At 36.6% G+C, this 15,822-nt stretch overlaps 1 protein-coding gene across 2 annotated transcripts in view; it reads left to right on the top strand.

Annotated features, from left to right (window-relative positions):
• LOC109848863 (la-related protein 1A-like) overlaps positions 2,773 to 15,822 on the top strand; it is a 38,412-nt gene continuing 25,362 nt past the window's right edge. Inside the window, exons 1-6 of one of the 2 annotated variants that reach the window (XM_020418575.1) lie at positions 2,773 to 3,193; positions 11,097 to 11,622; positions 12,061 to 12,115; positions 12,382 to 12,472; positions 12,798 to 12,863; positions 13,007 to 13,428. In XM_020418575.1, the coding sequence (XP_020274164.1) occupies positions 3,005 to 3,193; positions 11,097 to 11,622; positions 12,061 to 12,115; positions 12,382 to 12,472; positions 12,798 to 12,863; positions 13,007 to 13,428 (1,349 nt within the window). In that variant the 5' untranslated portion in view covers positions 2,773 to 3,004. The remainder of the gene's footprint in view (positions 3,194 to 11,096; positions 11,623 to 12,060; positions 12,116 to 12,381; positions 12,473 to 12,797; positions 12,864 to 13,006; positions 13,429 to 15,822) is intronic. The other variant, XM_020418576.1, reaches the window with a different exon arrangement.

The raw sequence follows: 15,822 nt of genomic DNA, 5'->3' as shown, positions 1-15,822 counted from the left end.
CATGAGCCAAGACGGTGAGTCCGCACTATTTTAAAATAGCAACCTCACTATTAAAAAAAGTAAAAAGCAGTGGCCTAAAGAATCTAACAAGCTAATTAGTCAAGGAAAAAAGATTCAATTGATAAGGAAAACATATAATTAGAAAGCTTGATGAAAGTCAGGTAGGTATGAAGATGAGCAATCAAGACAAATTACATGTTGTCAAGGAGTACTCCATGGGTTCTGCAAATAGCTCCCGTCGCCCATAAAAAGAAATAATTAAGAAACTTCTTTTAATCGATGGGCTGGTAGGATCTCCCGAGTGATATATGCCTCAAAAACAATTCTCGATCACCTTCCAATCTCCGATCACATCCGTTTCCGTGCTGCGTGTAGTCGACCTGCTGCAGCGGCAATTGGCAGGATCGATAGTATTCCGTAATGGAAAGTTTTATTGCAAACCTTCTTACAGATTGCAATTGATATCAGCTAGCTGTCGGTGCCCAACCTTCTCGTGGCCGCAGGGCCTGGGGTTGATGTTTCTCGTATGTGGCGCGTCTTGGTTGAGTCTAACGGGAATGCATTCTTAGTCGAGGCAATAGCGTCGACGGGTGTGCTAAGAGTGTTGAAGTCTGATTTTAGTTCCGGGATTTGGTCGAGAGCCGACAGTCTCGATGGTAGAGTGCTATTTCTGGGTCGAATTCACTCGGTTTCGACGTGACGGGGATTATTGCGCATATATTTTCCCGGGCCTTTGTTTGGTCGGTGTCGGGATCGCAGTCGGAGCCCGTGGATGAAATTTGAGTTGAAGGCTCGGCGGACGATTCATGGGGGAGTTCCATAGAGGCCTGAATATGTTGGTTCAAAGTTTCTGAAAAATAAGTCTTCATTGGTTCTTTTCAACGCTATCGTCAGTTACAATGATGCAAGGCGTTAAATCGGAGGGTTAACCACATAAAAACTGTTTCAATTCGACGTTATGCGCCATTTTTATGGTTCTAGGCGAAGTTTCCGATGTTTAGAAATTTACGTGAATTGAGAAAGATATATGGGTGAATTGTTATCGATTCATGTTTTCAATCTGGTAAGGAGTGTCAAAATCTATATATATATACTACTTATAAACGAGGATCGCTATTGTAGAGAAATAAAAAAAAAGCAAAATTATTATTCATGTAACCCTTAAGAAGATGTAATAAATAGGTATTGGATAAAATCATATCCAATCACGTTTCATAATATCTCATAAATCTAAATACCACTGATATCTAACATCTATGTCAAACTCTCCATTGACTTTCTACCCTTAAAACTTGGATAACTCATAATTTCATCGATTACCGAATGATCAAATACTAACTCATGTTAGATGACTCTTTTATCCTTTCAATTTTGACAATATACAATTAAATTCCTATTAACATTGTCAATTGAATGTTAGTTCATGTTAAATAAAAAACTCGCTATCATTAAGTAATTAATTGAAAGTTAAAAATTAGAATTAAACCATACGTGATATAATTAAAATTATGTTAAAATATACTGCAACTGATACTAAAAACTCAAATAGAATTAGACCATACTTGATAGTTGAAGTTAGAAGTATGTTTAAATCAATGATTGAAGTTAGAAGTACGTTCAATCAATGATCATACTCCAAAAATTCTGAATTTTTCTACCCTCAACATTATTTTGTTCATAAAATTGATTATGAAACATGAGAACGCCATTCAATTCACGTCAAACCTAGTGTCATAATAAAACTATATATGCATATCTATCAATTAAAGAGAACAAGATACAAGTTGGCGTCTAGAGATGAACAAAAATGCAAGTATATCAACTTTATAGGCCAAAAGCTTCTTGCATAAAACAATATTTACAAATACTAGTATATGAATTATAAGTATTTTACAACATATTACTGAACGGTCATTTTAATGACTCCTCTCAAATTGGCTTGCGGGATTTTAAATATGGTTTGCTCTAATATCATTTAAAAGTGATCAGACTCATTTTAGAAGTGAGTGATCTATAAATAATTTAATTGCTACTCTGGGATTAAGAGTTATTTTGGAAGTAAGTATGTCTGAAAAATAAATGGGAACAGAACTTTTTGTTTGTGAACAACAAATCCCTAACATCAATAAACCAAGAAGCAAGATAGACCCAAAATAAACAAACTATATGGTTAGATTACTACAAATTTACACACATACAAAAAAAGAAAAGAAAAAAGAAACAACAATTTCAGTTATTAAAAGACTGATTTGAAACATATTATAAAGCTGGAAGATATTACAGCAATTTTAATAATTTGAGGGCCTTATTTAGATTTATGAAAGATTTGTGCAAGAAAGAGATCTTGAAAATAACTTCCATTTTCTTTTCATGTCGTTTATCTATCTAACAACCTAATTCTTGCACATTTACAAAAAACCCACACAGACACCCGCATGACTTGTTTTTCTATAATATTATAAAATTAATCTCTTAAATCATTGAAATTGCTATCTGCCTCTATTTCTTGGTTGTTTCAACATTAAAATTAATTCCTCAAATCACTGGAATTACTACTAGGCCCATCTTTCTATAAGTTCTTGCAAATTAATCCTTCTAGTCTTGAAAAAATAACAAGATACGGGGGACCCACTAACAATCTTAATTATTTGAAGGTCTGATTTTAAAATATGTATGAGACCGATACAGAAAAGAACCCTCCAAACAAAATAAGACTTACCATTAACGCCACTAACAAGCCACTTATTGCACATAACATTCCTTTACACAAGACACCCCAGTTTCCTAACGACTTTATTACAAATCTCGTTTCCCCCCCCTTTTTCCCTCTCCCCCTCCATCAAAAGCTCTCACTCTCCACAGAGCTCTCAAAAGCCCTAATCCCGCCTTGGATCTCCAAAACCCTAGAAATGGCTGATTCCTTCGAGATCACAGCGAATCCATTCCCTAATCTCGCGTGAGGTTCCGGTCCTCTTCACTAGATTCTGAGCTGCGCGGGACGACGATGGCGAACAAGAAGGAGGAGGAGAAGAAGACGACGACGACGGAGGAGGCAGCGGAGGAGGCTAAGCGGCAGGCTACGGGTCCGGAGAAATCTCCGGCGCTCTCCGATGCCAATACGGGACGCGCAGCTCCTGGGACTCCGGCGAATGCGTCCCGAGCAGCGTGGCCGCCGCAGCGCTCTCCTGTTCGGGTATATGAACATTAGACCGAATCTTGATGATTATCTTGGTGATTTTCTTTTTTTAGGTCTTGTGATTATCTTGATAATTATCTTGATGATTTTCTTATTTGTATCTTCATGATTATCTGCCGCGGCGCTCTCCTGTTCCGGTATATGAACATTAGACCGAATCTTGATGATTATCTTGGTGATTTTCTTTTTTTAGGTCTTGTGATTATCTTGATAATTATCTTGATGATTTTCTTATTTGTATCTTCATGATTATCTTGAGGAATTTCGTTGTGGGCTACGGGGTAGAATTGCTGAGAATTGGACGCTAGAAGTAGATTGTATCTTCGTGATCATCTTGAGGATTTTCTTGTTTAGGTTTTAATGGGGTTTCGAGTCGAAGCAATTATTAGAAACGTAGATTCCAAATAGTCTGCTTCTGCAACATTCTTTATTTTAAGTCGTGAATTTAAGTGGTTTTGGGTATTGTGTGATGGATCAGTCAAAGATTGCCTTTTCTTGTGTTGTAGATTTTTGATTGCTTTCTACTTTAGGCTATTGAGCTTTGAGTCGAAAGTCGAAACCCACTTGGAACGTGCAGATAATATGTATATTAAACGTGATTTTTATTGAATCTCAGTTTTAATACAGGCCAGACTTTATAATCTAGAGTACAGATTGTTAGCTATGTTGTTTGGGAAAAGGCAATTTTTGTCTTTGTGAATAGTCCCACGTTGAAAATTGAGATGAATATTAAGGGGTTTATATTGGAACACTTCTTATTGGGTTTTGAGTAATGTTTTGGGTTTTGTATTGGGTGGGCTTTGCATAACACACGCGCGTGCACGCACGTCTCGCCGCGACACGCGCCTCGCCGCATGCGCACGTATTCTTTTTATTTTTTTGCACGTTTTACACGTTTTGACTCGGTCATGCAACGGCTGTGGAGATCATGCAGGAGTTACGCGATTGAGAAGAACGTGTGCGGATTGTTAGCAACGTCTCTGGGTTTGTAAACCCTATAAATAGAGGGCTGATCAGTTCGAGAAAAACACAGGAAAAAAAATTCTTCTCTTCCTCTTAAAACCGAGCTCTCTCTCTCTCTCCTTCTAAAATTGCCAGCTACAGTTCAATTGGTTTTGTTTTTTGGGCAACATTCTTCATCTGAGCAGAATCTCTGCCACTCTCACATGAGTTCAGAGGCTGACCGAATTCCGGGGGTTTTTACCGCTAGGAGAGAAAGGACCATCTGCGCCATGACGATAGGCGGGTCTTCAATCTTCTAGGACAATGTTTACACATCTGCTCCCGATCAAGCCAGAATTTCTAATTCTTTATTTTTGGAATTTTTATGCTAATAATTTTCATTTTTGACTGCAATCTAGAAGATTGAATATTATAGCTGTTGATTTATTAAATCCGAAATAATTTTATTTATAATTAATTGCTTTTAGTCCTGTTAATTTAAAAGGGGAAAATTTTACTGTTCATCGAATTTTACTGTTCACCCAAAACTTTTGCTACTGTTCATTAAAAATTCATCCGAAATCATTAATTGTAATTACTTGTTTGCTTATCTATTAATTAATATTATTAAGTAGTTACCATAAAAAAATAAAAAAGTTACTGTTCACAAATTTTTTTGTTGCTTTAATTAATATTGTTTATTTGTTACTGTTTAACTAGAAAAAAAATCAGTTATTGCTTAAATTATTTTCTGTATTAGAATCATATTATTCTAATTTTACTATTCAAATTTATTGATCAAAGTCATACGCCTAAGTATTTGGTCTAGTGGTATTACCAAAAATATTTGTTCGATCAGATTCTAAATACCTAGACTAGTAAACTTCAATCGGACTTATGGTTAACCCTGATCATTCAAAGAGTGTCAAACCTAAAAAGTTTATCGGAGTTAACTACAAACGGTAGGCTAATCAGATGAGATACTGGCTCACCACCCTAGGTCTCTCAACTGCCATAGACACTCCCGAGTCTTCTTCTAGTGGTTCTCAACCCTTGACTCCCGATCCTGAGCAACCTGTTCCTTCCACTTTTGGTTCTGGTGCTATCTCCTTTTTCAGCTCTATGAAACCAGAAAAAAACCAGTTATCATTATTGCCATAAGATTCTTAGTGTACTTACGGACAATCTTTATGACATTTATTATGAGTTCAAAAGTGCTAAAGACCTATGGAATGCTTTTGAAGCAGAATATGGCTATGATGATGCTGAAATTTTGCGTTTCACCTCCTCTTCCTTTAATAAGTTCATGATGGTTGATGACAAACTCATTAATGAACAAATTCATGAATTCCAAGATTTTCTCCGTCACCTCCAATCAAAATGAAACTCCTTTACTGATGACTTTAAAATTTCCTGTTTGATTGATAAACTCCCTCCCTCCTGATCTTGATTTGCTAGAGATCTCCGACACAAGCAAGGAGATCTAACATTAACTGAAACTCTTAAGGCTATACGAATTAAAGACCAACATAGGCAAAATTTTAAATCCAAGTCTGAAATGAAAGCTAAAGTGAACTTGGTAAATGATAAGCCTAAATCTAGGAATTTCAAACCGAAATGAAAGAAATTCAAGAAAAAACCAGCAGTCCTTCAACAAATCATCTTCCAAATCCAATCCCAACTCTTCCAGCCATAAGTCTGATGAAAAATTTTGCTATGTCTGTGGTAGAACTAACCACCTGACTCCTAACTGTTTCTATCAAAAGAAGGAACCGGCCAAACCGGCTCCTAAAGAAAATGGATCCAATAAAGTTAACATGATTGAAGAGAATCCAAATTCCTTCAGGTTAGCCTCTTCATCCTATCTAGTAAATTCTCTTACTTCTTTCACTGACAGGTACTTAGACTCCGGAGCTAATATTCATATTTGTAATGATCGCTCTTGGTTTTCAAATTATCAGGATCACGTGGAGAAAACATAAGCTTGGAAGAGACTCCACCAAACAAATAATGAGAAGTGGATGCATAGATCTCACCATGACCTCTGGAAGAGCTCTGAATCTGCAAGGCGTTCATCATATTCCTTCTCTCCGCCGCAACCTGATTAGTGAAATCCAATAAATTTATGATTACAAAGAACAATGTATTCATAGGAAAATATTTTACTTGTAATGGTCTTTTCAAGCTCAATGTAATCAATTCAATTCTAATAAAATTTTTGAGTCTTCTGTTGCACAAATTGTTGAGTCTTGTGATGTTTGGCATAGACGACTTGGACATGTCAATTTCCAAACCTTGCAGAGAACGATTAAATTGAACCTTATTCCTAAATCATCTCATAATCCCTCATCTAAGTGTGAGATTTGTGTTCAAGGGAAACACACTAAAAAACCCTTCAAGTCTATAACTAGAAACTCCGAACCTCTCGAATTAATTCATAGTGATGTGTGTGACTCAAACCGAGTTCTCACTCGAGGGGGTAGGAGATATTTTATGATATTTATAGACGATCACTCCAGATATTATTACACCTATCTTCTCAAGACTAAGGATGAAGTTTTAGATATGTTTAGGGTGTATAAAGCTGAATCTGAGAACAAAATTAACAGAAAGATCAAGATTCTAAAATATGATCATGGAGGGAGTATACCTTAAATGATATGACTGAATATTGTCAAGAACACGATATTATTCATAAGTTAATTGCTCCTTATACACCACAGTCTAACAGGGTAGCTGAACGAAAAAACAGAACCCTTATGAACATTGTGAACTGTATGTTACTTAGTTCAAGAGCACCTAAAAATCTATGGGGTGAAGCTCTTCTTTCTACCTGCTTCATTCTCAATAGAATTTCCCACAAACATTCTGATATAACCCCTTATGAATATTGAAAAGGGAGAACTCCTAATCTGAACTTCTTCTCGGTTTGGGGTTGCTTGATTAAGATAGCTATTCCCGAACCTAAGAAGAGGAAAATTGGTTCTAAGACTGTTGATGCTGCTTTTATTGGATATGCACTAGATAGCAATGTTAATAGATTTCTAGTCATTAACTCTGAAATCAGTGATATATTCAACAACACACTATCATTGAAGCAAAAGATGTAATCTATTTTAAAAACATATTTCCTTTCAAATCCAAAATATCAGAAATTCCTAGTTCATCTCTTCTTTCTGATCTATCATCTTCCAGTTCTTCTCAACCTTTAGATATTGAACCTCGAAGAAGTAAAAGAGATAGAATTCAAAAGGATTTTGGAGAAGACTTCTTTATCTTTATTGTTAAAGGTGATCCAAGCTCATTCAAGAAAGCAATGGATTCATCTGAATCTCCTTTCTAAAAAGAGGTCATTGATAATGAGATAAAATCTATCATGGAAAACCATACTTGGATACTCAACGACTTGCCTCCAAGTTGTAAACCTGTTGGTAATAAGTAGATATTCAAGAAGAAACTTAGACCTGATGGTTCCATTGATAAATATGAAGCTAGATTAGTAGCTAAAGGCTATACTCAGTAAAATAACATGGATTACTTTGATATATATTCTCCTGTAGCCCGAATCTCAACTATCCGAGTATTATTACCCTTTGCTGCTATTCATAAGCTGATCATACATCAGATGAATGTCAAAACTATTTTCCTGAATGGTGATCTAGATGAAGAAATCTATATGCACTGACCTGAAGGCTTCATTGCCAAGGGTCAGGAAAATAAAATCTGCAAACTTGTTAAATCTTTATATGGTCTTAAACAAGCTCCTAAACAATGGCACCAGAAATTTAACAGAGTCATTGCACAATATGGCTTCACTGTGAATGAACACGACAAGTGTGTTTATTCTAAATTGATAAACAATGACTATGTCATTCTCTGTCTCTATGTTGATGATATCATTATCTTTGGATCAACTCTTGAATTAATTTCAAAGATTAAGAATTATCTCTCCAAGAAATTTGTCATGAAAGACTTAGGTCTTGCCGACATGATACTTGGAGTGAAAATCACTAGAGACACTAGAGAAATATCCTTGAGTCTTTCTCATAGTATTGAGAAAATGTTAATCAAATTCAATTTTCATGACTCTAAACTTGTCTCCACGCCTTATGATTCTTCTATATCTTTAAAGAAGAATGAAGGTGAACCTGTCTCCCAGCTGAAGTATTCTCAGCTGATTGGATCTCTCCTATGCATATCTAACCAGACCAGACCCGATATAGCTTATGCTATATGAAGACTGAGCCGATATACCAGTAACCCTAGCAAAGATCACCGGTTTGCCTTAGAAAGAGTATTTAAATACTTAAAAGGCACGGTTGACTATTGCTTGACTTTCACTGGATACCCTGATGCCATAGAAGGATATAGTGACACTAACTGGGTCACAGATTCTAACAGTGTAAAGCCTACATCTGGATATGGATTTCTTTTTGATGGTGTTGTTGTATCTTGAAAATCCTGTAAGCAAACAGTAATTGCCAGAAGCACTATAGAATCTGAATTGATTGCTCTTGATACCATTTGTATAGAAACAGAATGATCAAAAGATCTACTTTCTGAACTTTCTTTGGTCCCTAAACCTTCACCTCCAATTTCTATTCATTCTGATTCTAGATCTACCATAGAGCTTCTAAAACAAGTGCATGTAAATAAAAAACTAAACAGACATTCAAATAAGATATAAATCTGTATAACGCCTGCTAGGCAAAGTTATGATCTTAGACTTTATAAAGTCTGAGAAGAATCTTGCTGACCCTTTGACTAAGGGTTTATCCAGAAGTGTGGTTCTGAGTTCATCGAGAGAGATGTGGTTAAGCCCATAAGTAAGATCACTGACAGTGATAACCCAACTTTTATTTGAAGACTTAGTCCCACTGTAGGTTCAATGTGGTAGAAACAAGCTGGACTAGTGACACTCGTGTGGAGTATCGACCTAGATATATTTATATATCATTATGTAACATCCGCTACTACCCCTTCTCTATGGTGATGATGCTCTTATGATACAGCTGGTTAAGCTGAGTTTTACTCTTAATAAGTCCAACGCGTGTATTACGAAGGGTATGATATCCAGCTATAGAACCCTTGGAGGACTTACCTACGTGAGAGAAACCGTGATGACCGTGGTTGGGGGGGACTGGGCTAACCACTAAAAACTCTTATGAGTCGGTTTATTGTAAGCATGACCTTTAACGCTCAACCCCCTTTGCTCAATAGATGAAGACGTATTGTGTGTGTTTTTATCAGTACCTGGTTCAAGAGGCCTAATTCAAGGTCTAGTCCATTATATCCCTCAGGTGGCGATGAACTCACTAAGAAAAAGTTCAAAGCCGAAAGTTCTTCCGAATTTACGATACAAAAGGTTGCTCAACATATATTTATTTTATGATTTATTGATTTATTTATTGATTTTTGAGTTTTCAATCAAATATTGTATTTTGGGGAGGGGGGGACTGTTAGCTATGTTGTTTGAGAAAAAGGCAATTTTTACCTTTGTGAATAGTCCCACAATGGAAATTGAGATGAATATTAAGGGGTTTATATTGGAACACCTCTTATTGGGCTTTGAGTAATGTTTTGGGTTTTGTACTGGGTGGGCTTTGCATAACACAACACGCGCGCATGCCACGCTTCACCTCGTCTTGCCGTGATGCACGCGCACGTGTTCTTTTTATTTCTCCAGCCTTTTTTTGCACATTTTACACGTTTTGACTTAGTCACGCAACGGCTGCGGAGATCATGCGGGGGTTACGCGATTGAGGAGAACGTGCGCGGATTGTTAGCAACGTCTTTGGGTTTGTAAACCCTATAAATAGAGGGCTGATCAGTTCGAGAAAAACACAAAAAAAAAATTCTTCTCTTCCTCTTAAAACCGAGCTCTCTCTCTCCTTCTAAAATTGTTGGCTACAGTTCAATTGGTTTTGTTTTTTGGGAAACGTTCTTCATCTGAGCAGAAGCTCTGTCACTCTCGCCTGAGTTCAGAGGACGGCCAGATTCTGGGGGGTTTTACCGCTAGGGGAGAGAGGACCATCTGTGCCACGGTGATAGACGGGTCTTTAATCTTCTAGGATAGTGTTTACACGACTGCTCCTGCTCAGGCCAGAATTTCTAATTCTTTATTTTCGGATTTTTATGCTAATAATTTTCATTTTTGACAGCACGGATGAGGACCAATACTGTCTTGTTTGATAGTGGGCGGTTGCTGATGTGGCCTTTCTGGCATTGATTTTTTTTTTTGGAGGTTCCTGTTTAGATATTTTATATATGAATCTTTTATTCTAATCTTAGTATAATTGAGTTTTTTCAGAATTATATAGGTAATGCTTAGGGTAAGAGGAGAAACCAAATCGGAAGATATTTATCATTGTCCAGTTATCAAGAACGTAAACCATTGTATTATTTTTCTTTTTGTCATATAGAAAATGGAATCACTGTTTGAAATATAGATGTTCAAGTTTGGGGGTGTATGTTTCCTGTATTTCATTTATTCTATTGAGCACAAAGTTTCTGTTATTTCTCGTTAACTGCATATTGTTAGTGTTAGGAAAGAATTAGTTAATTCTTTTAGAAACCCACACTTCTTCTTTTTGTTGAAATCAGTTAATGTCAAGGGAAAGGTAGAAGAACATACTGCTGCTACCATGCTTAAAAAAGGAAAGAAAGACCCGAAAACACTTTCATGTTATTCCAATGTCTGCAGGAGAAAATTTGTGTTAGGTAAAAGGTCCAAGTTAGCTACGACCTGTCATCAATTGTCTCCAATGAATGTCAGTTTTAAAACATTTCAGCAGGTATAACCTGGGAGTCTAATGAAATAAACCTTACTTTATTGTTACAACTGGGTTCTGTTTTTCTACGTTAACTTAGTTGTGTTATTCATGTACTAGATCAGATGTTACCTTGATTTGTCTTACTTCATTGTATGCATAATTAATAGTTATGTGTCTTCTTCCAGGGATCAGTTGACCAACGCAGAAGTGATGGGCTTGGAAGTGACAGTCATTCCAATAGGCAGCATCATGCATATTCTCCCAAGTCTGATCCAAAGCATAATCTCCCTCCAAATGATATGCCACCACTCACTAATCCTTCTACTTACCAACAGAGTGATCCTTCTACTTACCAACAGCCAGGACAACAAGTGTCATACCATCAACCCTTTAAGTTTCATGGTTATGGCTATGGGGCTTACCCTGCAGCAATTCCTACCGTCCCCTACATCATAACGTCTGGACAATCTTCCAGGCCACCTTTCCTTCTAACTGGTCAATTAGATGCAATTGATAGAAATAGAAATTTCCAGCTTCTGGCAGACGGCAGCCATGCTGGCCCACACTTCAATCAGACATGGGGCCATCAACAAGCATTTCCTCCGAGTGACAATATGAATATGCCACATGGTGCGGCACATGGGCCTATGATCAGCCAAGTATCACAGTATGCTCCAGCTTCAGGGTATAATGACTGGTCTGGCTATCCTGGTATTTTTACAAACCTACATGATCAATTTCAGTTGTTGTTATCTTTGTTTTCATTATTCTATCTCTCTCTCTACATATGCGTGTGTTCGCACTTGTAGTATTCTCTCTCTCTCTCTCTCTCTCTCTCTCTCTCTCTCTCTCTGTATGTGTGTGTGTGTGTTGTTATCTTTGTTTTCATTATTCAATCTCTTTCTCTCTCTGTATAAAGACCAGTCTGGCTATCCTGGCTAACCTGGTAAATTTACAAACCTACATGATCAATTTCAGATGTTGTTATCTTTCTTTTCAGTATTCTATCTCTTTCTCTCTCTGAATGTGTGTTTGTTCTCACTTGTAATATTGTAGCAAAAATGATAGGATGCACTCTTCCCGTCTTATAACGGGCATATCTAAACCTTGTTTCAAAGCCTCATCTTCTTACACATGCCTTTCCAACAGAAGAAGCACCTGATTTGGGAGCCAGAATTGTAAAACAGATTGAGTACTATTTCAGGTGAGTTCTTTTTAATTTAGATATGAAACGTTTTCTTGTTCCAGGCGTCTTCATGTCCGAAAAATTTACATCAAGGAGGACTTTTTGTCTGTAACATTGAGCTGTACAGTTACAATACATTACAAAAAGGAAAAATCTTTCAGTTAGAATGTGTACCACTAGATTTTTTTTCCTTCTTACAGTGAATGACAAGTAGCCGTATCACGATTATTTTTATTGTACTATTTTTCCAGACTATTTATAATGTAATGACACTTCTTTTGCAGTGATGAAAATTTGCCAACGGACTATTACTTGCAGAATTTACAAGATGAACAGGGATGGGTTCCCATTAAAAAAATTGCAGATTTCAATAGGGTACGCTCTATGACGATGCCAATCATTCTTTTTCTACAGTGCTATGCTCATGATTTGTTCATTATGACTTATGAGTGAATACACATCACAGTCATCATTACTACTGTCCTTTAAACTTTCTCCCATCACAATGGGGTAGACCATCGAGCATAAGAAGCTTCAAAAAATTTAATCGAGTTTTAACAGTTAATTTGTGGCGAATTCCTAAAAGGCACAAGAAACAGCGAGGCTTCGAATTTACGCTGGACAATTCCAGTGTGCACATTTGATTATTATATCTGAATATTATTTGCCATCTTAATGTTTGCTTTGTTTCATTCTACAGGTAAAGAAAATGATGATTGATTTTATTCTGGAAGCTTTGCAGAGATCTAATTCCATAGAAGTGCAGGTTCTTTATCTCGTTTTTTCATTTTAAATTTACTTGATTTTCCTTTTTTCATCTTAATTTGTAGTCATCCACTAGAATTTATTTTCTGAAAAAAGTGTGCGCCCTTTGCTCTTCTTTTTGTTCATTCATTTTTCCTTGTTTAGGGTGACAAAATACGGAGACTTAATGACTTGCCAAAGTGGGTCCCAACATCTGGTCATCGTCCTATACAGCATTCTCAGCCCACGGAAGTCCAATCTACCACTACGGAGAGTACTGAGGTTATTAAGAAGAACAGTCTTTTCACTCAAGGCAACAATGAAACGGCAGCTAATGATAAACATGAATGCTTATCGGGGACTACTTCTGATGGTGAATGCCTTACACGCAATGAACAAAGCGAGGATAATGACAAGAAATTTGCATCTGAACAATTATCAGCAACTAGTTCTGATGGTGAGGACCTTACACGCAATGAACAAAGCGAGGATGGAAGTGGGCGTTTATCCAATCTTGAAGAACTCTCAGATGGTCTTATTGATGACAGTAAGTCAAGCACAAAAGGGCATCTGCCATTAAATACAAGGTCATTTTCTACCCTTCCATCCGATCTAACCTCTGCTTATTGCTTTATGCATGGCTGCACCGTATAAAACTAAATTTCCTGTCCATATACTCTACTGTTTCATTGTTGGGAACAAAATTATGATATTTACAGATAACTTAGCTCTATGGGCTGGAGAGAGGTCGGTGCATTTCTTCCCCCTTATTTCATAACCTCACTTGACCAGCTAGGCAAAATAATTACCCATTATATCAATTTCATTTGCAATCTCCCTGACAACTCCTAAAGTGGGCCTAACATGATTTGGCTTCTAGCTATGTTTACTTGCTAATCCCAGTTCCAAAATAATTACCCATTATATCATTTTCATTCAGATGCTTATTCTTATTAAAATGATGGACGCGTGCCTAATGACATGATGTCATTTAGTTGCTAATCCTGCTTTCAATTGATAGGGCATAATAACTGATTTTTGCTCCATTTTGCATATTAAGGTTCATAAAAGGGTTTATATTTGATTTTTGCTTATTTTTTGAGTTGGCTTCAGTTTTCTGTAGCAAATTTCAATACCTGCGCCATCAAAAATTAGTTTACATTTAGATGGATTAGGTTTTTATCATTTATTATGTTGTTTAGACTTTAATTGTGTTAGGATTAGATTGAGTTTGTTGAATTATTTTGATAGATAAGGTTGAATTGTTTTTAGAGATAGGATTAGTTTTTTAATTTGTTTAGATAAGATTTCCAAACTCTATTGAGGGATTATATTTGTGTAATGCGGTAGAGATGATTGATTTGATGAATGAATTTTGTGTTATTGAGATGTTTGAGTGAACGTGAAGCCTCTTTTATCTGTTATCCCCTGTTTAAACCTCAGTCCTCAATCACAACCTGACGCAGCGCGGAAGTAGTAGTCTTGGAATCCACTTGAATCCACGAAGTTAATATTGAAGGAAAAAAAACAAAATTTTATTAATTAAAAGTTATGCCTCTAGGGCTTACAAGACTCTACTTATAAATAGAAAAAGAAACAAGACTTCTACAAGAACTCAAACTCCTACAAGAACTCAAACTTTACCAAAAATAGTAAAAGAACTTCTAAAACATTAAAACTCCTAAAAAGACTCCTTATGACTAGGAAAGTCCACCGGTCAAATCTGAGATCAAATCGGATTTGTTTCCTAATCAATACAGACTCCTAAAACATTACTAAAAATAGTAAAAAACGGACAAAAATACAAATATCTCTCAAACTGTAAGGAATTTGGCGAAACAGAGGAAGCAAACCAGGGTTGGTTTTGTTGGCTCCGTTTCGTCGAGATAGTCGATTTTCATATATAATTCGCCCAATTCCGACGTACGGTTTGAAAATAATGATCGTTTCTTCGTAATAAGTTATTTTCCTCGACCGGGCCTGCGTTTGAGCTTGCGACTGTCCCACTTTGACATAAACATGTCTGTCGTGTGTTCTACATCAAATTTCACTTCCTCTGTCTCTATCTTCTGCTTGCGACAACCAACAGAAGTTTGGACTCTGACTTTGACAAGGGATTCAAGTCAGCGCTTCCTCCCCCACCTCAACTTCAGCGAACTCCAACCTTGAGGCGTATCAGATCCATCCTTCGATCATCTCCTGCCTTCAGCGAAGGTCACCGCATATCTTCTCTGTTCAATTGCTTCTTCTCAGGTTTGGAGTTTGACAAATAGTTTATAATCTAGGTTTTGTTTAGGGTTTTCAATCAGAAGTTCTTTGCAAAATTTAATTCATAGCAATTTAATTTGAAAAGTATTTTGCTCGTTACAGTTCTGTAAAACGTGTGGGAACTTTTCATGTCCCTCTGGTTTAGCTTGAACTTAGTCTTTATTACTGTACTTTATGCTAAGTTTGTTTATTGTTTGTTAGCTTTTCCTCTCACCTTTGTGTTGATCTGCATTTGCGTCGTTTGTTTTAGTCAAGTGACTCATTTAGAACACTATATATAATGCTACATCACCTTCCATCTGGAGACAATATGTTATGGGGGACCTAAGACTGTTGCCTTTTTGTCTAGTGAGTAAGATGCGAACCAATGTTTCAAATCTTGTTTGTAGTGAAACCAAAGATTCCATGGATATAAAAAAAGTTGTGTCATATATCTTACACACATGCTAAAGAACTGAGTTGTCTGATATATGCATGCCATATCTTTCTTACATGAAAAATTAAAAAAGGAAAATAAAGAAAAATCATAGGAGGAAGTGGAAGGACAAACAGCAAAATTGTTCCTTCCATTATTTCTTGCTTTTGTTAGTACTTATGGGACTTACTTGTTTTGTCAAAGGAGCAGGAAGTTTAGGATTAACAGATCTAGTGTGTTTCTTTGTCAACCGGGTTCAGGTTGGGTTCCAACCCATTTGTCTAAGATCCACTACTAT

This window comes from Asparagus officinalis, chromosome 7 (assembly GCF_001876935.1).
Source record: "Asparagus officinalis chromosome 7, Aspof.V1, whole genome shotgun sequence".
Classification (NCBI taxonomy): Eukaryota; Viridiplantae; Streptophyta; class Magnoliopsida; order Asparagales; family Asparagaceae; genus Asparagus; species Asparagus officinalis.
The sequence above is the reverse complement of the archived record's forward strand: the minus strand, read 5'-3'. Positions and strand labels throughout refer to the sequence as shown.